Genomic DNA, 22,130 nt, shown 5'->3' with positions numbered 1-22,130 from the left:
TTCAGAAAGGAAGACGGACACCAACTTAGAGTACATGGAATGGGGGGGGGGGGTAAATATACGGGCATAGACTTAAAATTAGTCAACATACAGAAAAAAGAAAGAATAAAAATGCTTTTGTCAGATTGATGTGCTGTATTTACTCAGGTATTTGTGGTTGGGTCCTAGTTGTGCAGAGTTTATACTCACCGTCTAGCTGGAGGACAAATTTCATAATTTATTCAAACCCAAGATCAATAGATTTCTATATATTTCTAGGGGCATGGGGATCATGCAGGAAAATGAGCCAAGACAGAAAATCAGATATGATCTCAACAAATGGCAGAGTTGGGTCAAAAGGGTAAGTGAGTCAACGTCTCTTTTAATTATTGTCATCCATCCCTTCCCTATAATCCTGTCCTTCAACCAATACATTCCTTCAGCACTTCATATCCAGTTTTCCGATATTAATTCCCATTCCACCAAACCCGCACTCTTCCCTCAGCTCACATCACATGGCTTCCTCCTGTCAAAGACTATCTAACCTCATTCTTCCCAGATCTAAATCACTTCCAACCTAATTGTGGTCGTAAGAGGGAAACAGTATTCCTTTTCTGATACTGCACCTTATCACAACCTCTCCATCCATCCTCTACTCTTGATCTATATTACTTCACCCATTTTTAAAGGTAGATGTTCTTTCCTCTTCTCTCTCCTGATCAGATTTATTCTTCAGTCATCCTTTCCTTCCATTGTTTCCTTCTCCTCTTCTTTCCTAATACCTCACAAGTCCCCCCTTCCTTTTCAGACAAATTAGATGTCTCTTTCAGCCACACACTTTTGTCACCCGGGCTCTTTCTGTCACGTTTTATCCTTCCTATCTGTAATCTTCCAACCGTTTATTCCGCCCTTATCAAACCAATTATTTTTACTCATTTTTGTTACTAACAATTTTTGTGCTCGTCCTGTAACTCAGCGGGGCCTGGTTAGCCGGTGTTCTGTTGTGGGTGTGTATGCCCTATTCCTCTCCCCTCATATTCCCATTCACTGGGAATTGATACTATAACACTCCTATCTGTCACATAGACCGCTATTTCCACCCTACAGACTCAGAATTACGAGGCTGAATTTGCGGCTTGCTTGTTCTGCGCCCCAAAGCACCGTGCCCATTTTCACTTGCTTACCTTCGTTTGCCAGATCCGCCATTTTAGGATTCTCCGCTTCCCCACAATACCTTGGGAGCGGAAGATACTAATGCGCATGCGATTTATTCCAGGCGCGCCAGTTTTTTTCATTGATTCTATGTGTGCGCGTTTCTTGAGACGCGCTTGGAAGGGGGGGGGGGGTTCGGAGGGTGATGGACTGAGCATGCGCTGTCGGGGAGGGGGGTGTGGACTGAGCATGCGCTGTCGGGGAGGGGGTGTGGACTGAGCATGCGCTGTCGAGTCTGGCGAGATCCCAGTAAATTGGGAACGTCTGATCGTCGAGGCCAGGCTTGTCTTTACATTTGCCGTTGGGTTATTAGGCATGCCATCTGTATGACTGATGTCAAGATAAAATGTGATGTATAAAAATGCAAATTAAGTGTGGATTGTCAAGGTCTGAAATGCAAAATCCTCACCAGATCTCTCAAGTCGATACCATCTCCTGAAATGGTAACTATTCCTTCATAGATGCTGTTAAAAGTACAACCAGCTTATTCTAACTAAGTGTGTGAACCAAGGATGGGGATTTTTTTTTCATGTGGACTACTGTTTAAAGTTCAAAGTAAATTTATTGTCGAAGTACATATATGACACCATATACAACCCTGAGATGCATTTTCTTGTGGGCATACTCAATAAATCCAATAATCATATCTATGAAACACAGCATCAACCGGGCGGACAACAAATCGGCAAAAGATAAACTGCAAATACAAGGAGAGAAAAAATAAGAATAATTAATAAGCAATAAATACCAAGAATATGAGATCAAGAGTCCTTGAATTAAAGTCCATAGGTTGTGGGAACATCTCAATGATGGGGCAAGTAAAGTTGAGTGAAGGGTCCTTTGTTTCAAGGGCCTGATGATTCAGGAGTAGTAACTGTTCCTCAACCTGATGATGTTAGTTCTGAGGCTCCTGGACCCTCTTCCTGATAGTAACAATGAGAAGAGAGCATGACCTAGGTGGTGGGGGTCCCTAATGATGGATGCTGCTTTCCTGCGAAAGTGCTCAATAGTAAGGAGGGATTTACCTGTGATGGTCTGGGTTATATCCAATACTTCTTGTAGGATTTTCTGTTCAAGGGTGTTGGTGTTTCCACGTCAAGCTGCGATGCAACCAGTCATTATACTCTCCACCACACACCTATAGAGATTTGTCAAAGTTTTGGATGTCATGCCGAACCTTTGCAAACTCCTAAGGATGGATGTAGAGGCCGTGTTTTCTTCAGAATTGCACTTGCGTGCTGGGCCCAGGACAGGTCCTCTGAAATTATAATAATGAGGAATTTAAAGTTGCTGACCCTCTCTGCCTGTGACTCCCCCGATGAGGACTGTCTCATGGACCTAGACTTTCCTCTTCCTGAAGTCAATAATCAGCTGCTTGGTCTTGCTGACATTGAGTGAGAGGTTGTTGAATTGAATTGACTATTACTTACATCCTTCATATACATGAGGAGTAAAAATCTTTATGTTACATCTCTGAATGTGCAATTTATAGTAATTTATAATAAATAGTATGTACAACAGGACAATCACTATAACACAAAAATACAGTTGCATCATCATGAATTAGTCAGTCTGATGGCCTGGTGGAAGAAGCTGTCCCGGAGCCTGTTGGTCCAGGCTTTTATGCTGTGGTACCGTTTCTGGATGGTAGCATCTGGAACAGCTTGTGGTTGGGGTGACTCGGGTCCCCAATGTTCCTTCAGGCCCTTCTTACACACCTGTCTTTGTAAATGTCCTGAGTAGTGGGAAGTTCACATCCACAGATGTGCTGGGCTGTCCACACCACTCTCTACAGAGTCCTGCGATGGAGGGAAGTTCAGTTCCCATACCAGGCAGCTAGTCAGGATGCTCTCAATTGTGCTCCTGTAGAAAGTTTTGGGGATTTGAGTGCCCATACCAAACTTCTTCAACTGTCTGAAGTGAAAGAGGCGCTGTTGTGCCTTTTTGACCACACAGCAAGTATGTACAGACCACATGAGATCCTCTGATGTTTATGCCGAGCAACTTAAAGCTGTTCAACCTCTCAACCCCAGATCCATTGATGTCAATAAGAGCTAACCTGTCTCCATTCCTCCTGTAGTCCACGACCAGCTCCTTTGTTTTTGCGACATTGAGGGAAAGGTTGTTTTCCTATGGCATCACTCAGCCAGATTTTCAATCTCCTTCCTATATGCTGATTCGTCACCACCTTTGAGTTGGCCAACAACAGTAATGTCATCAGCAAGCTTAAATATGGCACTGGAGCTGTGTTTAGCCTCACAGTCATAAGTATAAAGTGAGTAGAGCAGGGGACTAATCACACAGCCTCGACTTCTTGCACCTGTGCTGATTGAAATTGTGAAGGAGACATTGTTGCCATTCTGGGATCTGCAAGTGAGGAAATCGAGGAGCCATTTGCACAAAGAGGTGTCGAGGCTTGAAGCTTACTGATTAGTTTTGAGAGGATGATAGTATTGAGTGCACAGCTATAGTCAATAAAGAGCAACCTGATGTATTCATCTTTGCTGTCCAGATGTTGCAGGGGTGAAAGAAGAGCCGATGAAATGGCATATTTACTGGATCTGTTGAGCAGGTAGGCAAGCGGATCCAAGTCACTTCTCAGGCTGGAGTTGATGTGTTTCATCACCGACCTCTCAAAACACTTTATTCAAGATTCAAAAACAGAGCAATCATAACATAACAAACGCAACACTAAATAATAAACATAACAATAAATAGTAAAACACAACACCCACATGTCTGTTAAAATCCAGTTATAAGTGTCCAGCGCAGAGTCAGGTTGAGCAGCTATTTAGCAGTCTGACTGCCTGTGGGAGGAAGCTGTTTAGTAGCTTTGTGGTTTTAGTTTTGATGCTCCTGTAATGTTTACCTGATGGCAGAAGAACAAACAGTTCATGGAGAGGGTGTGAGGGGTCTTTAATGATGTACCATGTCTTCTGGAGGCATCGACTCTCACTTTGGATGTAAGCGCTACTGGACGATAGTCATTGAGGCAGGTTACCATGTTATTCATCAGCATCAGTATAATTGAAGCCTACTTGAGGCAGCTGGGTAACCTGAAATTACTGAAGCCAGAGATTAAAGATCTCAGTGAACACTCCAGCCAGTTGATCAGCCAAGATTTTTAGTTCTCGGCAAGGTACCCCATCTGGGCAGATGGTTATCATGGGTTCAACCTCATGAAAGTTGCACTCACGTTGGCCTCAGAGTCTGAAACAATAGGATCATCGGGGGCAGTGGGAGTTCATGATGGTCCCTCCATGTTTTATTTAATTTATAAGTGTTTTTTTAAAACTGTGGATGCTGGAAATCTTAAACAGTTGCTACAAAAAAGGAGCCAATGTATCAGGCAGCACCTGTGGAAGGAGAAGCAGTTAATATTTAAATTACTGTATTGTCTTCCTCTGTTCTGACTAAAGTTGGACCCTTCATGAGAAGTACTAAGAGTTTGATCCTTCCATCAGAATGGTTTCTCAAGTTCAGTACAGACCTCTGGAAATTAAAACAGAAAGTTCTGGAAGTACTCAGCAGGTTGGACAGGATGGATGGAGAGAGAAACATAGTTAATGTTTGAAGTCAGTAGCGCATCATCAGAGTTTTCTGAAGGTGATGAGTGCTTCCACTTCTACCTCTTATTCAAGCAATGGATTCTAGAAGAAAATAGAAGCAAGAATAGGCCACCAGGCTCCTCAAGATCACCCCACCACTCGATATAATCATGGTTGATCTCTGCTTGCTGTGTCAGTTCTCTGTAACCCTCAAATCCTCAATATTTAAAATTTTTATCTTATCCTCAACTTATCTGCCACAGTTGGGAGCAGAGAATTCCAGGAAAGAAATTTCTATGCACCTCAATTTTCTAGGATACTTATAGCTGTCCCTCCTCATTCGTGTCTCTCTGATTAGTGAAAACATCTCAACAGCAACCTTGTTAAGCACCCCCCGCCTAAAAACTTGAATGTTTGAATAAGGTTACCTCCCCCCACCCCCCATTCTTATAAACTGAGGAATACAAATCCAACCTGTTGTGGCTGACAAAAACTGAGCCACATGGGTGCTGTAACTGGGAAATATAAGTCTTTATTCACAGCAAACCTTCAGGAGAGAGAGTCCTGAGGATTCTTGAAAATCTAATCCTGACACAATGTTTTGTACTTCAACACAAACATGACAATGAATGGTTAACTGCAGTTTCAATTGCTATAATCACCTGCTTAACTTTTAACACTTGCAATATAGGCAGGCAAATTTACAGAATTACATATTTACAATGGCCACACATCCTAACTTGCTAACTGTTCCAAAATCCAGACACTCAGAATACATTGTGGCCACTTTACTAGGTACCTCCTGTACCTAATAAAGTGGCCTTTGAGTATATATCTGTAGTCTTCTGTTGCTGTAGCCCAACCACTTCAAGGTTTAATGTGTTTTGCATTCAGTGAAGCTCTTTTGCACATGACTCTAGTAATGTATGATTTTTTGAGATATGCCTTTCTGTCAACTTGAACCAGTCTGGCCATCCTCTTCAGGCCTCTCATTAACAAAGTGTTTTCACCCACAGACTGCCGCTAACCGGATATTTTTTGATTTGTTTTTCACACCATTCTCTTTAAACTCTAGAGACTGTTGTGCATGATAATCTCAGGAGATCAGCAGTTTCTGAGATACTCAAACCACCTCATCTGGCACCAACAATCATTCCACAGTCAAAGTCACTTAGATCACATTTCTTTCCCATTCTGATTTTTGGTCTGAACAACAACTGAATCTCTTGACCATGCTCACATGCTTCTATGCATTGAGTTGTGGCCATGTGATTGGCTGATTAGATATTTGCATTTACAAATAGGTGTACAGTTGTACCTAATAAAGTGGCCACTGAGGTTATTTGCCTTTTTGGTGTTTAATAATGATTCCATGAATTAAAAAAACTAATGAGAAGATTAAATGACAGAAGAGGTCTGTCCTGATCTGTGCCTTAAGTGGCAGGGATACACCTTTACCAATGTGCTAATAGCAGGGACATTATTGTCTTTCCATGTGTAGTTTCAATGGGATAAAAAATGTCCCACACCCACTGATTGGTTTCATAGACCACAAAGTATCAGTTGGAAGTTAAACTGTGTATATGTTTTATTTCCTGAAGACTGGTTCTTATTTTAGTTCATTCATACTTATGCTATCCAACACTGTACAATCTCCAAATAATAATCCCTCACACACCCTCCTCTTGCTCAGAAATCTGTCCCAGGAAGGCCAAACTTTAAGAAGGATCGAATTAAGTAGGGCAGGTAAAATGCCCTTCACTTAAGATTCACGCCCCAGTTACTCATTACCATGTCCCTATGTGGATCTACAGCTACACTATTAATCATCTCTAACTGTAAGACTGCAGCAGACAAGAGGTACAGGAGCCCGATATATATATTTCTGTTCAGTACGTGGGTTATGTCCAAAAGAAAATGGCTCGCGTTGCCTAGCATTTCAGTGTAAGGGCGTTGATTAGGTGCGTCAAAAATCAAACTTGGGATATTTGCAAAGATAGAGCAAAAAAAAACTGCCGATATTTACAAAACACAATAATAGCTTCATTCTTATTATGCACATCCTGTGTGAACTCCTAGCTACCCCACTCATTCTCTCACTGAGGGTGATGAGCTTTTTTTTTGCACTAGGACATTTTTAATGAGAAGATGATGCACCCTACAATGTAGTTACAATCATTTACAAAATAAACAGAAGTATCTACATTAAATACTGTATACAAATGGCATAGATACATTTACACATCCTCATTACTAAGGAAGTGGTGGGAAAGGCACCATAAAGCCAACACAAGTGCATCCGCTCAGTTTAGGATCCATTATGAGAATATACTGGGCAAAGACACTGAAGTGAGTACACTCAGCACAATGACAGCAGAAAGACAAAGCAACGTCGGTGTGTGTAAATGCACGTGTACAGAGTGTGTTTACAGACTACTCTCTGTCACAGTTTCTTAATGTAATTTATATACAGCTGTAACAAATCTTTTACCCATCTACGTCTATTCCGGCAGTTCCTTTCTAGGTGACCCAGTTACTGGCACACAAAGCAAGTATTCTGTGTCTTTTCAGCTGGAATATTCACTATAGCCACTTTATGACTTTACACCCTTCTGGGTCTATCTTCCCGACCTATGATACTATCACTGGGTAGGTTAATTTCACTGCTATCCCTAAGTCTAAAATTTCCTGGTGGGCTAGATTATCCACCTGAGTACTCCTCACCTGCTCGATATTTATGGTCTGCACAATCTGTGGCTGGCTCATCAGCTCTCTGAAACAATAACATAATCATTCCCCAGTATGTTGTGGTATTTCAATGCACATGTGACAAATAAGTCTGATCTTTGTTTCATTTTTGTGATTCATGCACTCGATCCCTCAGATTCCACTCATTTGCAATTGTTAACATTTTAATAATGACCAATCATATGGTTCCTCTTAACTCAGTGCATAACCTCACATTGTCCCTTCTAGATCTAGGTCAGACGTGTCCCTATTGCACCACGGTATGAAGCCCACATGCTTCCCTTACCTAGGTTAGCCTGCCTGCCGAAGCAGTGTACCGGGGTGTGGCCGCTGTCACATGCAAGCAACTAGTTGGAGCCACAGGTGACAGCTGAGTGTCTTGGGGAGCTAAGGTGAGTAAGCTGCTCCAGACTGGACACGGCAAACTCTTCCTTTCACCAGAGGTACTACCCCTCCCTGGATAACCATTTGCCCCTACTACCCTCCTAAGTAAGGAAAGAAATCCTTACATTCCTTTGAATTTTTAAGTAACTCATATTTTTGACCCCTTTGCTAAAGGTAATATTATTTATCTTTTTATTCTGTCATGACCCATTATAATTTTCTATATCTAGGTATGTCTCCCTTCAGCTTCCACTGTTCCAAAGCAAACTATCTAAGCTAAACCAATCTTCCATCATTTTGTGGCTAGAATATTGCAATCCTGGCAACCTCTTTGTAAATTTCCTCTACACACTCTCCAGCACAATCACAATAACCATACCGAGAATTTAATGATGATGAGCGGCATTGATTGTGTGGATAGTCAGAGGCTTTTCCCCAGGGCTGAGATGGCTAGCATGAGAGGGCACAGTTTTAAGGTGCTTGGAAGTAGGTACAGAGGAGATGTCAAGTTTTTTACGCAGAGAGTGGTGAGTGTGTGGAATTGGCTGCTGGCGGTGGTGGAGGCAGATACGATAGGTTCTTTTAAGAAACTCCTGGATAGGTACATGGATCTTAGAAATATAGAGGGCTATGGGTAATCCTAGATAATTTCTAAGGTAAGGACATGTTCAGCACAGCCTTGTGGGCCAAAGGGCCTGTATTGTGCTGTAAGTTTTCTATGTTTCTATGTTAAGCTTTGGTTTATCAAATGTGCAGTTATACTTCCCTCCAATTATATTCTATACCTCTGCTGTCGTAAAACTAGGTTCTTCCCATGTGCATATGGGTTAGTAGATTAATAGGTCATTGTAAATTGTCCTGTGTTAGGCTTGGGATTAAATCAGTCTGCTGCAAGGTGGTGTGTCTCTGTGGGCTGGATAGGCCTGTTCTGCACTGTATCACTAAATAAATAGATTTTTTTCACCTTTCTTACCCACCTTGTATACTTGACCTTTGTTCCTGACACCACTCAATATCCTGCCATTTATTATATATTACATAGCCTTGTTGCACTGAAATTAATGACAGAGAAAGGCAAAATCTTAGGTCTGGAATATACGTTACAGTTCCGAGATCCACATTATTATTGAGATGCACAGAATTATCCCCCATCCTCCTTCCCTCACCCACCTTACCTAGCTTCACTTAGCACCTGCCAGTTTGTACTCCTTCCCATCCCCACAACTTCTTACTCTGGCTTCTTCACCCTTTCCTTTCCAGTCCTGATGAAGGGTCTTGGCCCAAACTGCCGACTGTTTATTCCTCTCCATCGATAATGCCTGACCTGGTGAGGTCCTCCAGCATTTTGTGTATCTGACTCAGAATTATTGAGTATGATTTTTGAATGAATAAAGTGGCAATGTCATGCACAGCTGCACATGGTATTTAACATCATCACTGTAGTCTACTTAATAAATAATATTGGAGTAATCGTGTAAATATATTGTTTGATTAAGCCTTTGTTATTGTTTACATAATTTATTACAGGTTATATATAAGTACATGAATAGCATGTGTCTTTACGCCCCACATCATTGTGAGTGCCTCACTCAAGTAAAACTAAGTAGACATGCACCTCCCAGCTCCCATGTTTTTCCTCTGATTAACTTACAGAGTTACAAAACATAACAGTGGTGATGAGGAAGTTTTAAAATTACCCGGAGACACCCCTTCCTGTTCAAGCACAGCAAGTTTTTTCTTTAGAAGGGGAGAAAGACATCTGAGTTTTTAAAAAAAAACACAGCATGTCTTTTTTTTCTTCAGAAGGGGACAGAAATGGTCAAGTTTAAAAAAATAGGGCAGAAAACTGACAAAATGCACAGATTCATAAACAGTGAGTACCAGGTGATAATAATAATAAATTTTAAAAAGAAGAAACGGCTAACTACATTGGTGAGATAGGCGCGTTAGATTGCAGAACAGTTAACTGGATGATGCATACTGAACAAATAGAGCAGTATTTTGAAGCAAATGAAACAGCCAATGAAAAGTGAGTGCCAGTGTTATTGAGTGTTATATTTGGAAAAGCATACAGTTTTCTTAGAAGTTTAACTGATACAACCAAAGCAGCTGAATGAGTTTTGCTGATATTGTGATAGTAATGCAGGAGCGTTTAGAACTGAAACTATTGTTGATTGCAGAATGCTTTAGGTTTCAATAGTGGAATCAAAAGGAAGGGGAGTTCATTTCAGCATACATGGCTGAATTGAACAAATTCTCCGATCATTTTCAGTTCAGTGATGAGCTTAAAGGTGCACTGAGAAATTGTTTCATTGTGGATCCTTACAAGAAAGCATTCAAAAACAGTTCCTAACTGAAGCACAAATCACATTTAAAAGAACAGTTGAAATTGCTGTAGCAATGGAAACAGCAGGCAGAGACACAAGTGAGTTGCAGTCAGCAATGAAAGTGAGTGTGAACAAAATTGCAACATCTAAACAGAGGCCTGCTTGGCTGAACAAATTGTGTTACCAATATGGCAGGGTCTCACATACATGCAGGTTTAAAGGTGAAACTTGCAGAAAATGATCAATTTAGGATACATATAAAGTGCATGTCAGGCAGACAAAAATGAATGAAATGCACAGGAAAGATAAAAAGTCAATTTGCAGTTTCAAAAAGAGCACTTATCTGCATGCTGTTGAGGAAAAACCTGATAACAAAGAAAGTGACACAGAACTGCAATATGGCTTACACCAGAAGTGAATGGCAAATTAGTTTAAAAGGAATTAAAGACTGGCTTGGCATTTTCAGTCATTCCACAAAATGAGTTTGAACAGCATTTGAAAGATATTTAACTCAAGCCTGCAGATTATCAAACTAAAAACTTATACTGGAGAAGTTTTTAACTCCCATGGGAAGGCCATTTGTAACGGTGAAACACAGCAACCAACAAGCCACACTGGGCTTGTTTCTGATAAAAACATGAATACTCCCCTACACAGTGGAGATCGTGTCTGATGTCTACTGGAGCCGACACATCCATCAGGAGAGCAGAGTCAATTGTTAGAGAAGAAATGTGTCCAGAGCTGCCAGAACCACTTCCTGCTGTCCCAGACTCAACTCCTACAACCACCGTGTAAGAAGCCCCAGAACCTGAGATTGTTTCACAGCCATAGTCAGTTTCACTCGCCAAGCAGAGTGACTCCCCTTGTCAGGAAAGATGTTATCCCACAAGAGTAAGAAATCCTCCGCTGCGATTAAATATGTAGGCATGAATGGGACAATTTAAATTTACTATGCTGTGGATAACTATATTGTTGGAGTTTATAGCTAAGCTGGGAGGAGTGTTGTGTATATAATATTTAAGTAATATTTGAGTAATATTGCTCAAACAAAATATTTATATTCTTTGTTGTTTACATAATTCATTACAGGTTCTACATTAAAAGTACACGAATGACATATGTCATTACATCACCATATCCTATGTGAGTGCCTCATTAAAGTAGAACTAAATAGATAGGCATCTCCTGATTCCCATGTTTGTCTTTTGATTAGTTTTTGGAGTTACAAAGCATAACAATCACCTTATTAAACTGTAACATTATAATGCTGAACATTGTATTGAGGAAAAATTATAATGTTTGATAACTATAAATTACCTTATGCCAGATTTGGAGTACCAGAGGTAAACCGTATTTGGAATACCAGAGGTAAACCGTCAGGTTCTTCTGCTCATTTTGCCCCTTTAATGACAAGTTGTGAAAACTAGAAAATTCTATGTTTTGGTAAGCAAGAAGAGGCCATTCTTTCTGTCTGAGTGAACTCATGATATAAGAGGAGCAATGGTGAATGTGGAATCCACAACCAAGGAAAACCAGTAGTTGAAGAATAGTAAACTCTCTCCCATACAGATACCGGTTGAAGAGTTTTACACCCCAAACAGACTCAAGATCACTCTCTCAATCTGTGCATGATTTTTCTCTGCAACAGTAAGGGAACATGATGCAAAGGCTTGGGGGTGTTCTCTTTCATCACTCAGAACATGTAACATGACTGCCCTTATACCATAAGGCGAGCCTTTATGAGTTCAAACGGTGGAGCACAGTAGACAAGTTTGGCAGGAACTTGTTATAGTAATTGACAAATCCTAAAAAGGACTGCAGCTGTGACATGTCCTTTGGCCTCAGGGTATTCATCACTGCTTGAATTTTCTCAGCACACTTGTGTGCATCAGTGGTAAGTGATGCTTGCTTTTAAGAATTCACACTTGTTGTGACATGCTCTGAGCACAAAAAATTCTAATGTTTTTAACACTGTCTTGAGATTTTGGCAGTGTTGCTCATCATTCTTAACTGTAAAAATGACACTGAGCACCTGGGCAGACTTGCAGCACATGGCCCATAGCTTTTTGCCAGACTGCTCCAAAATCAATCCCATTATAGCAATAAAGCCCTTTGTGACACACTTTGGACTCTTCTTTCATCTCTGTCTGTAGATAGGCCTCAGCTGAACTGTCTCCCTCCAGAAAGGTTTGCAAAGCTATCCTCTATACTAAGTACAGGGCTTGATCTACTTTCAGTACTGGGTTGATGGTGATCTTAAAATTACCACAGATACTGACAGATCCATTCTTCTTGACTCCTGGGACCACTGGCATTGCCAATGAGTTCCACTCAACCTTGGAAAGAATTCCTTCAGCCTCCATGTGATCTAACTGACTGGCTACTTTATCATGGATGGTATAAGGAACCAGATGGGCTTTGTAAAACTTAGGTGTGGCATTTTCATTTAGCACTATTTTACCATTGATACATTTGCGTATGCCAACCTTGAACACTGCTGTGGCATCATCCAGTACCTTTCTTAATTCACTTTCAGTTGACTCTATTACAAGGAATGTAGCAGGCAAATGATGGATGGATCTCCGATCAAGTTGTAGGTGTCTCAGCCACTCATGTCTGCACAATGCTGTACACATTTCTTCTCTAACAATTGACTCTGCTCTCCTGATGGATGTGTCGGCTCCAGTAGACATCAGACACGATCTCCACTGTGTAGGGGAGTATTCTAGTTTTGATCTCGATCTTTTCAAGTACCCACTGTTGATCATGTCTGTAGTTCCTCGCCAGGACTGCTTGTCCAGAAGTGAAGCACTGGTGTATGTAGAATCCACTACCATGGAAAAGGATGCAAAATGATCACTTCTGTTCAGGGAGCAGCACAAATGCTGCAGTCCTTTGTGGCTTTTACATCTTAAATTTACTCTAAGGGAATGCTTCCCAACCTTTTTTTTGTTGAGCTCTTATCTTGGGGCATTTCCATGTCCTTATTCTCAATCCTAATAGTAATTATTTGTTAATTTTACTGACACTCTTTGCTAACATCGTGATACACCCTTGAGGGCTCATGCACATTTTTGAACATCACTATTCTAAAGAAACCAATCATTCGACAAAGAACCTATTCTTAAGAAAGCAAGACATACTTTGCTTTCCATTGTCTTTGGTCCAAAGTAGGTGCCTTTTGCTGGTGGATGCAATAGCTGCACTTGAGCTTTTTATTTATATTAACTGACCCAAGGGATAAATTATATTATTTCTTAAGAAGTAAAAGAAGCTGTTCTGTAGAATTGTTCAAGTGAGGAATTTTCAGCCATGAAAATTTAAAGCAGCCCCCACCTCATCTTCAATATGTTCCAAACAACTTAGTACCATAGCATAATTTTAGATCACTATAAAATGTGAAATGGTTGAATTATATTACACAACTTATTTATTTATTGAGTTACAGCATGGAATAAGCCCTTCCAGCCGCACCACCCAGCAATCCCCCAATTTAATCCTAGCCTAATCACAGGACAATTTACAACGACCAATTAACCCACTAACTGATACATTTTTTAGACTGTGGGAGAAAAGTGGACCCCTTGGAGAAAACCCACTATTCCACGGGGAAGACATACAGATTTCTTCCAGATTACATAGGAATTGAACTCCAAACTCTGACACCCCGACTGTAAAGGCATCACCCTAATTGTTACTCTTCCATGGCTCTTAGCTCTTCTGAAATGTTAATAAACTAGTAGGTATAACTTAGTGCAACTTAGAATGAGTTAATTGTTCAATAGTAGCTGTCTGGTCCTAAATTGGAAGGTTGTGGGTTTATGTGCCACCCTTAAAACAAGAGCACAAAATCTTAGTTAATATTCAGTTCTGAAAAGGTGCTATATTGTTGGAGTGGTTTTCCTTTGGATGAGTCAAAAAACTAGTCTAGTTAGGCTTACTTCTTATTGTTAATGACAGTATTGCCTTATTTTGAAGGAGAGTTCTTCCCCAGTGTCCTGAGTGGTACCTTCAGAGCAGATCATTTGGTCTTTCAGATTGCTGCTACAGGAACTTGCTGCTTGCAAATTGGCTGCCGCAACAGGGACTACTGTTGAAATAGAGATTCGTTGTCTGTAAAGTATGATGGGAATGTCCTGAGGTTGTAACATTCACTATCTCCTTGCAAGGTCTATTTTGATTTATAAATGGGATCATTTCGATCCCATATCATAGTCTATCAGGAGGAATGGTGTTGAGCGGTCTTTTTCCATTACCTTACAAAAATTTCTGTACTTAACCCCACCCTCCCCGCCCCCTTTGCCTTCATCTATGGAAATAGAGTAAGAAATGTAGAAATACGGTAGAAATACCCATTTGTGACAGATTGATGATCTGAAGTCTATCTGGAGCTTCATAAATCGTTTATCTTTCCAGTGACAATACAGCTATAATAGCTCTGCCCTTTGCATAATGTCAAACTTGATTCACTCAGTGGGGCACTGCCTGTCAGATAAGGTAGTTGATACTTAAACAGTGTACTACATTATATAACATTTACACCTTCCTCAAATAACTTGAATTAGAATTTTTTTAGATGCTTCAGTTGGCTCATTTACTTGTAACAATATTCACAGTGTCTGAACTTCGGGAAATATCCACCAACTGACTATCACTATAAAAACTATCAAATAATACAAAGCAGAAGAAGCAATAATTATATTTTCCAGCAGGGAGTGCTAAAGTATAATATATAATTTCCCATAATCCAAAGCAGTAAAGAAATCTTGATAGTAATTTTGAGGGAAACAACAGCAAGCTATATTGGCAAGTATTTAGACATTATTGAATAATTATAATTATGCCCTAAGAGAAATTCCATATGTGGCAAAATGGAAAACATATTCATTTATAAAGACAATTAAGAGCTTCTGAAGTGTGAAACATAGGGAAATAAAATTAGCAGTTTTTATCTGAGAAACTGTATACAAGGTTAGGCCAACCAAGGAAATGACTGCAAAGTTTCAACAAAACATGACTGATGAGGCAGGACGATGATTTATCGGGTCTTTTTCCCACTCTCAAGCAGATCATTTATTATTTGAATACCCCCAACAGGGTTTACTTCCTTATCCTGAGTCCCTGTAACAGAGGAGTGATTGCATGAAGAGTTAAGTGCTCAGTGTATTGAATCTACATTCTCTGATATTCTGTGGCTGCTCTTTCTCTCTGGAATTAAAACAACTCATAAGGATACTTTAAAATGTAACAGGCATTTCCCACACTATTCACAAAACCAACAACAGTTCCGAGAGTTTGCCTAAAATGTTTAAATGAAACTGACCCTGGAAAATTCATCAGTGTCAGCACAGTCAATCAGCTGGAAGGAAACTTAACATTGCCATTGGGCTGGACAAGCTCAGAGAGAGAATGTACACGCATGTAAAAAAGTGTGGGTGTATGCTAGACTAAGAGAGAAAACTGACCATCAAATATTTAACATTGTATAGACTTCACCAACCTACAGTACAATAGTTCCTGAATGGTAATTGCCAAACATTGTTGCCAATAATAGATCAATAAGGCCATAAGATATAGGAGCAGAATTAAGCCATTTGGCCCATTGAGTCTGCTCTATCATCATGGCCGATTTATTCCTTGCAACCTCATTCTCCTGCCTTCTCCCTATAACTTTTAACGCCTTGACTAATCAAGAACCTGTCAATCTCTGCTTTAAATATATCCAATGACTTGGCCTCCATAGCCGGCTATTACAATGAATTCCATAGATTCACTACCCTCTGGCTGAATAAATTCCTTCTCATCTTTGACTCATTCCACACAAAGCAGAGTTTTCCATAAATTCAACTTGATGCTGGATATTCTGGCATGACAGTGAATTTTCTCCTGCTTGATATTCTCTCAAGAATCAACCTGGCAGAGCCTTCATTGTTTCTTCTCTTACTAGTTCGTCACAGAATCAGAAAGTAGGTACCAACTCTTCAGCAGCAGAAAGTCTACATGTAATATTTGTGCTCATCACCTTTACCTTTCATTCAGTACTTGTAAATGACATTGAACCATTTCAGGGAGATGAGTTTTTTAAATCAGCTAGTTCATCCCCTTTCATTGTTGCAGGTGTTACGAATGTGCCACAACTCTAAGGGGCCGAAGGGTACAAAGTAGCCCCCTCCTTTTTGAGAATCGCAAGATCGCTATTAATTCGGGTCTGGGACCCAGGAAATGAGAGAGACACATCCAGAATACACAGGCTTGGAATGTGTCCTGGCCTCAGCAAAGCGGAACCCTTGATAATGGCTATTGTCTCTTGGAGACGGAATTGTGTATTGAGTACTGTACTATTCATTGAAGCCCTCAGGGAATGACCAGAGTGGGCTGGTTGAGAGATTGCATCATCCCAACCTGATTGACATCTGAGACCCCATGAGTAAGGATAAAAGAGGGTCTGGGGAACAACCCCTTCAGACGCACCAGGAGGAATGCTAGAAATCCCGTGACTGCGTTTAATAGCGACAGCCAGTGGAGGGTTCGCATGCATCCTTTCCCTTTGCCTGGGATTGGGGCCTTACCACGGAAGAACGGCTTAGCTAAAGGACCGGCTACACCAACGGAACTCTCGAAGGATCGACATCATAAAAAGGAAAAGCTGGCAAGTTCCTAAAATCTCTCTCTTGACTCCAACCAAAGGCTGCAGCCTGAATGAACTCAGTGACTTTTATATTTCCATCGGACAATACATTATCCCCTAGACAACGATAGAGCTTATTTCTTATTGATTATTGTTATACCCGCACTTTTAGGTTTAGTATTGACGACATATATTATCTGTATGTTTGCATTGATATTATTTTTGTGTATTTTTACTAATAAATACTGTTAAAAATAGTACCATCAGACTTCAACAGACCTCTCTATCTTTGCTGGTAAGTGACCCAGTTACGGGGTTCGTAACAAAGTGGGGGCTCATCCGGGATTTGATATCAAATTGGTGGGCCAGTGAATCGGGCTTGTAAGTCTAAACTTGGATCTGGTTGCACGGGTAGCCAGACGGGAAACCAGCAAAGATGGACGTGGATGAATTTATAGAAAACCCGACTCTGGAGGCACTAGAGGTAGCCACAAAGTCGGTGTTGATAAATATTGCGAAAGGACTAAACCTCGCAGGTTGTCAATGAAAAAGCAGGAGGTGCGGAGGGCCATAACTCAGTATTATATTGTGAGGCATGTGTTTTCAGCTGAGGTATTGGAAAATATCCCTGAAAAGGCACCAGCTAGTGGGACGGCTCAGTTAGAGTTGGAGAAATTAAGGTTGGAACATGAAATTAAGTTAAAGCAGCTGAGAAAGAAAAGGAAAGAATGGAGAAGGAGAGGGAGGTGGAGAAACAGAGGCAACAGGACTTGGATATGGAGAAGTTAAGGCAAGAGCGAAGAGTTCAAGGGTCAGACCGAGAGGAGCGGTTTAATGTTAGTCGGGAGTTGAGGTTAGTACCTCCGTTTGAGGAAACGGATGTTGATAGTTATTTCTTGCTTTTTGAAAAGGTGGCAGTGAATCAGAAGTGGCCCAAAGAGCAATGGGTGGCGTTGTTACAAAGTGTGTTAAAAGGGAAGACACAACGGGCATATGCGGCATTGTCCATGGAGGAGGAAGAGTTGGAGAATTATGAGAAAGTAAAGGAGGCCATTCTTCGGACCTATGAATTGGTACCTGAAGCCTATAGACAAAAGTTCAGAAATATAAAGAAAGGGTGGAATCAGACGTATACCGAGTTTGCCTATGAGAAGGGTGTGCTCTTGGATCACTGGTGTGCAACAGAAATAGTGGAAGAAGATTTTTGGTGTCTCAGGGAGTTAATTCTGATTGAGGAATTTAAAGGTTGTGTTTCGGATGATATCTGGATATATTTGAATGAGAAGCCGAATAAGTCCATCTCCGAATTTGCTAGGTTCGCAGATGAATATGCCCTAACCCACAAGACAAAGTTTTCCTCAAATAAAAGTTACCAGAGAGACCGTGGGAACAGTAGAGAAAGCCCGCCGACTGAGGCAGAGGTCCTGCTGGGAGCTAGTGGTAAGATTGAGGAGGAAAGGCAAGACAGCAGGAGAGTTCCTGGCTTGACCTGTTTTAATTGAGGAAAAGGGGGGACATATTGCATCTAGGTGCCTTGCTCCAAGGAAGGAGACAGGAAAATGGAAAGCAGCAGTCCCTATAGGATGTGCTGTGGTAATCAGTAAATCGACGAGAGAGCCCCAGGTAGACAGAGTACGAGAAGGGTCTGAGAAAGGTATTTCAAAAGGAACTGTGTCTGTGAGAAAGGGAGACACACCAGTTCCAGTGCAGATCTGGAGAGACACGGGAGCTGAACTGTCACTGATTAGCAGTAAGGTACTGGATTTTGGTTGCAAGATGGGAATGGTAGCTTTGAGAGGAATAGGAAAAGGGACAGAAGCGGTGCCCTTACATAGGATCATTATAAATTGTGAGCTGGTATCTGGACCAGTTGAAATAGGGGTGCGATCAGAATTTCCGAGAACTGACGTGGACGTCCTTCTTGGTAACGATTTAGCCGGTGGTAAGGTTTGGCCAGCAATGAAGCTGACGAGCCAGCCTGTAAGTGTTGAGGTCCCGCCCCTAGACTCCAAGATCTATCCTGCATGCGCGATCATTCGCAGCATGTCGAGAAAGGCAGCTGAGAACAAGAGCAGTTTAAATCCGGCCAGTATCGATTTGGCCGAGACGTTTTTACCGACCCTGTACCAAGAGAGTGGTAAAACGGAGAATAGGAAAGTGAAAAAGAGTAAGGGAGAGGAGGTAGACCTGCCCTTAGCCAGGAGAAAATTTATAGAGGCTCAAAGTAAAGATGAGAAACAGATAAAGCTGTTAAAAGGTCCAGAGTTGGACACGGATGATCTGTCTGGTTTGGCAGAACTGTTTGAAGAAGTTGAAAATTGTAAAGGTGTTCCCGATAATGAAATGAGGGCAGTCCTAGATGAAAAGGATGCCATTACCTTGAAGAAGTCTGCTGGGTTGGCAGATAAGGTTGTTTCAGCCCGCGGGGTTGAGTTTACTCCGGAAGGGAGTTGCCCAGAGAGTAGCTGGGAGGATCAGGGGAATTTAGAATTTGAAAAGGGTACGGGTATTGAAAGCCTGGAAGAGGCAAATGTCCCGTTTGAGTGTGTTCAAGATGTGGATGCACGTGGTACTGAACCTAGTAATGGAGCTCAGAAAAAGTCTGAGGTATTTGATTCAGTTGAAAAGGAATGCAGTCCTTGTGGGTCAGATGGACTTGGTTCAGTGAAGAAAGGGTTAACCTTGTGAGAATTGTGGGAATTGTGAGAACCTTGTGGGAAGTGAGAATTCCCAGGTGTTTGTGCTCAAAGGTGTGTTAAAAGTTAGTGAGGAGATAAAAGGTGGTGAGGTGAATATTATTATTGAAGGAAAAGGGAAAAGTGTAGTTCCAAAATTGAATGAAGAAAATTTAAAGTCTGGATTGATGTCAGAAGCAGCAACCAGGCTACAGAGACAATGGCTTGGTGATGCGCTGCCTGCGAATCAATTACAGGTTGAGTTGGAGTGTAAAGGTGCTCCACACGCTATTGTTATTCAAGAGTGTGCTGTGAAAAAGCAGAATTTGAAATGCTGTTTGAACAAAGAGGGATCGCTTTTTTCAGATCTTAAATTGAGAACTAAGAGCATGAAGGGTCCTGAAGAGAAAACTAGCAACTTGCTTAAACTTAAAGAATTGTGTGGAGATTCGGAAAATAGTCTAAGTGTGGATCACATTGTTGATAAAATAACTCCTATGAAAGGAGCGGGTGAAAGCCTATTTCACCATGGTGCATAAGCTCACCACATGGGAGTTAACTGGAAAAGGGGTGAGGGTTGACGGGATGCCATTTTTAATAGCAGGATCCGGTTTTAAGGGATTTCGACAAAGCATGTGAATAATAAAGACAACCTCCATGGAAGATTGACTGTTAAGTTTGAAAGTAACATAAAGATTAGTATTTGCATGAACTTTTGTAGTATACACGTAAGCTAAGATCACAATTCTAGTTTTTGTTTGCTGAAGAAAAGGAATAAAAATAGGTAGTTATTAAATTGGAGTCTGATGCTACAAGACTTTATTAAGGTACAAGATGTTAAGATACTAAAGGAAGTGACAATGTAATTGTTAACTGTTTAGATGCTGAATTGGATGTATAACTGTATTACTCTGTAGTGAATAAAAAACTTTTGTATTGTGTTAGATTCTAAAGTCCTGTAAGACTCTGTATTACTTCGTTTTTACCGATGGTAAAAACGCTTTGAAGGAAGGGGGTGTTCCGAATGTGCCACAACTCTGAGGGGCCGAAGGGTACAAAGTAGCGCCCTCCTTTTTGAGAATCGCAAGATCGCTATTAATTCGGGTCTGGGACCCAGGAAATGAGAGAGAAACATCCAGAATACACAGGCTTGGAATGTGTCCTGGCCTCAGCAAGGCGGAACCCTTGATAATGGCTATTGTCTCTTGGAGACGGAATTGTGTGTTGAGTACTGTACTATTCATTGAAGCCCTCAGGGAATGACCAGAGTGGGCTGGTTGAGAGATTGCATCATCCCAACCTGATTGACATCTGAGACCCCATGAGTAAGGATAAAAGAGGAACAACCCCTTCAGACGCACCAGGAGAAACGCTAGAAATCCCGTGACTGCGTTTAATAGTGACAGCTGGTGGAGGGCTCGCGTGCGTCCTTTCCCTTTGCCTGGGATTGGGGCCTTACCATGGAAGAACGGCTTAGCTAAAGGACCAACTACACCAACGGAACTCTCGAAGGATCGACATCATAAAAAGGAAAAGCTGGCAAGTTCCTAAAATCTCTCTCTTGACTCCAACCAAAGGTTGCAGCCTGAATGAACTAAGTGATTTTTATATTTCCATCGGACAATACGTTATCCCCTAGACAACAATAGAGCTTCTTATTGATTGTTATTATACCCGCACTTTTAGGTTTTGTATTGACAACGTATATTATCTGTATGTTTGCATTGATATTATTTTTGTATATTTTTACTAATAAATACTGTTAAAAATAGTACCATCAGACCTCAACGGACCTCTCTATCTTTGCTGGTAAGTGACCCAGTTACGGGGTTTGTAACACAGGGCACTCCCATAAAGCAACAATTAACATTGTGGTTTAAAGTCATTCATCAGCTCAAGCATGTAGGTTTCAAAATGAAAAGAAACCACTTCATTTTGACAGCTACATTAACTGTAATGCATTCTCTGCTATCCTAAGTAAAAAGGCTACAGATTAATCCTGCATTGAATTTGATAATGTTGCAGGGCTTTTTAAGATGGAGGGGCACCCAATGCTACCAGATCTAAGTACTTCCAGTATTTTCTCTTTTTGTCCTCTAATAATTTCAATGATTTTGACTTCACATTTCCTGACGTGGAGATTTCTGGAGATTCACCCCCCATATGAAAAGAAATTCCAACTTGTTTCTGTTTCAGATGACTGTCCCCTAACCATGTCCCTTCATTTGAGACTCTCACACTTCTGGAGTCATCTTGACATCTACTCCATCACATCCCTTGGTATCTCTCATATGTCACTAATAAACTCCAATGCATAGGGATCTGAAATTATCAGCTGTTTGTGATAGGACAACCTTCTCATCTAAGAAATAACTAAATGAATCTCTTCTGGAGTGCCTAGCATATTTTTTCTAAAGGTGATCCAAAAATGTATGTAGTACTCCAAGTGTGGCCTCACCAATACCTGTACAACTTTAGCAATACTTCTCTAATTTTAACATCCAACATCTTAGTCAAAATAGCCAACATACCATTTGCCTACTCACCTGCTTGTTCCTTCTGCATGTTAACTAGTCTTTTATGAACAAGAGCATCTGCTGAACTCTACGCATTTGCAGTCTCTCTCCAT

At 41.0% G+C, this 22,130-nt stretch overlaps 2 protein-coding genes across 14 annotated transcripts in view; one reads left to right on the top strand and one right to left on the bottom strand.

Moving 5' to 3' along the window:
- ranbp3b (RAN binding protein 3b) overlaps window positions 1–22,130 on the bottom strand; it is a 319,866-nt gene that overhangs the window by 118,140 nt on the left and 179,596 nt on the right. For 4 of the 7 annotated variants that reach the window (XM_059991448.1, XM_059991450.1, XM_059991449.1 and 1 more), the window contains exon 1: window positions 1,164–1,227. The exons of 1 other annotated variant lie outside the window; for it this stretch is intronic. In XM_059991448.1, coding sequence (XP_059847431.1) covers window positions 1,164–1,185 — 22 coding nt within the window. In that variant the 5' untranslated portion in view covers window positions 1,186–1,227. Of the gene's footprint in view, window positions 1–1,163; window positions 1,228–22,130 lie in introns of those variants that run through there. 2 more of the 7 variants (XM_059991454.1, XM_059991451.1) reach the window with 2 other exon arrangements.
- LOC132406163 (uncharacterized) overlaps window positions 1,435–22,130 on the top strand; it is a 40,746-nt gene continuing 20,050 nt past the window's right edge. The window contains exons 1-4 of one of the 7 annotated variants that reach the window (XM_059991445.1): window positions 1,435–1,634; window positions 3,704–3,763; window positions 7,716–7,879; window positions 16,316–21,263. In XM_059991445.1, the coding sequence (XP_059847428.1) occupies window positions 18,603–19,514 (912 nt within the window). In that variant the 5' untranslated portion in view covers window positions 1,435–1,634; window positions 3,704–3,763; window positions 7,716–7,879; window positions 16,316–18,602 and the 3' untranslated portion in view covers window positions 19,515–21,263. Of the gene's footprint in view, window positions 1,635–3,703; window positions 3,764–7,715; window positions 7,880–16,315; window positions 21,264–22,130 lie in introns of those variants that run through there. The other 6 variants (XR_009516081.1, XM_059991446.1, XM_059991447.1 and 3 more) reach the window with 6 other exon arrangements.

Source organism: Hypanus sabinus, chromosome 16 (genome assembly GCF_030144855.1).
Source record: "Hypanus sabinus isolate sHypSab1 chromosome 16, sHypSab1.hap1, whole genome shotgun sequence".
NCBI classification, from domain to species: domain Eukaryota; kingdom Metazoa; phylum Chordata; class Chondrichthyes; order Myliobatiformes; family Dasyatidae; genus Hypanus; species Hypanus sabinus.
The sequence above is the reverse complement of the archived record's forward strand: the minus strand, read 5'-3'. Positions and strand labels throughout refer to the sequence as shown.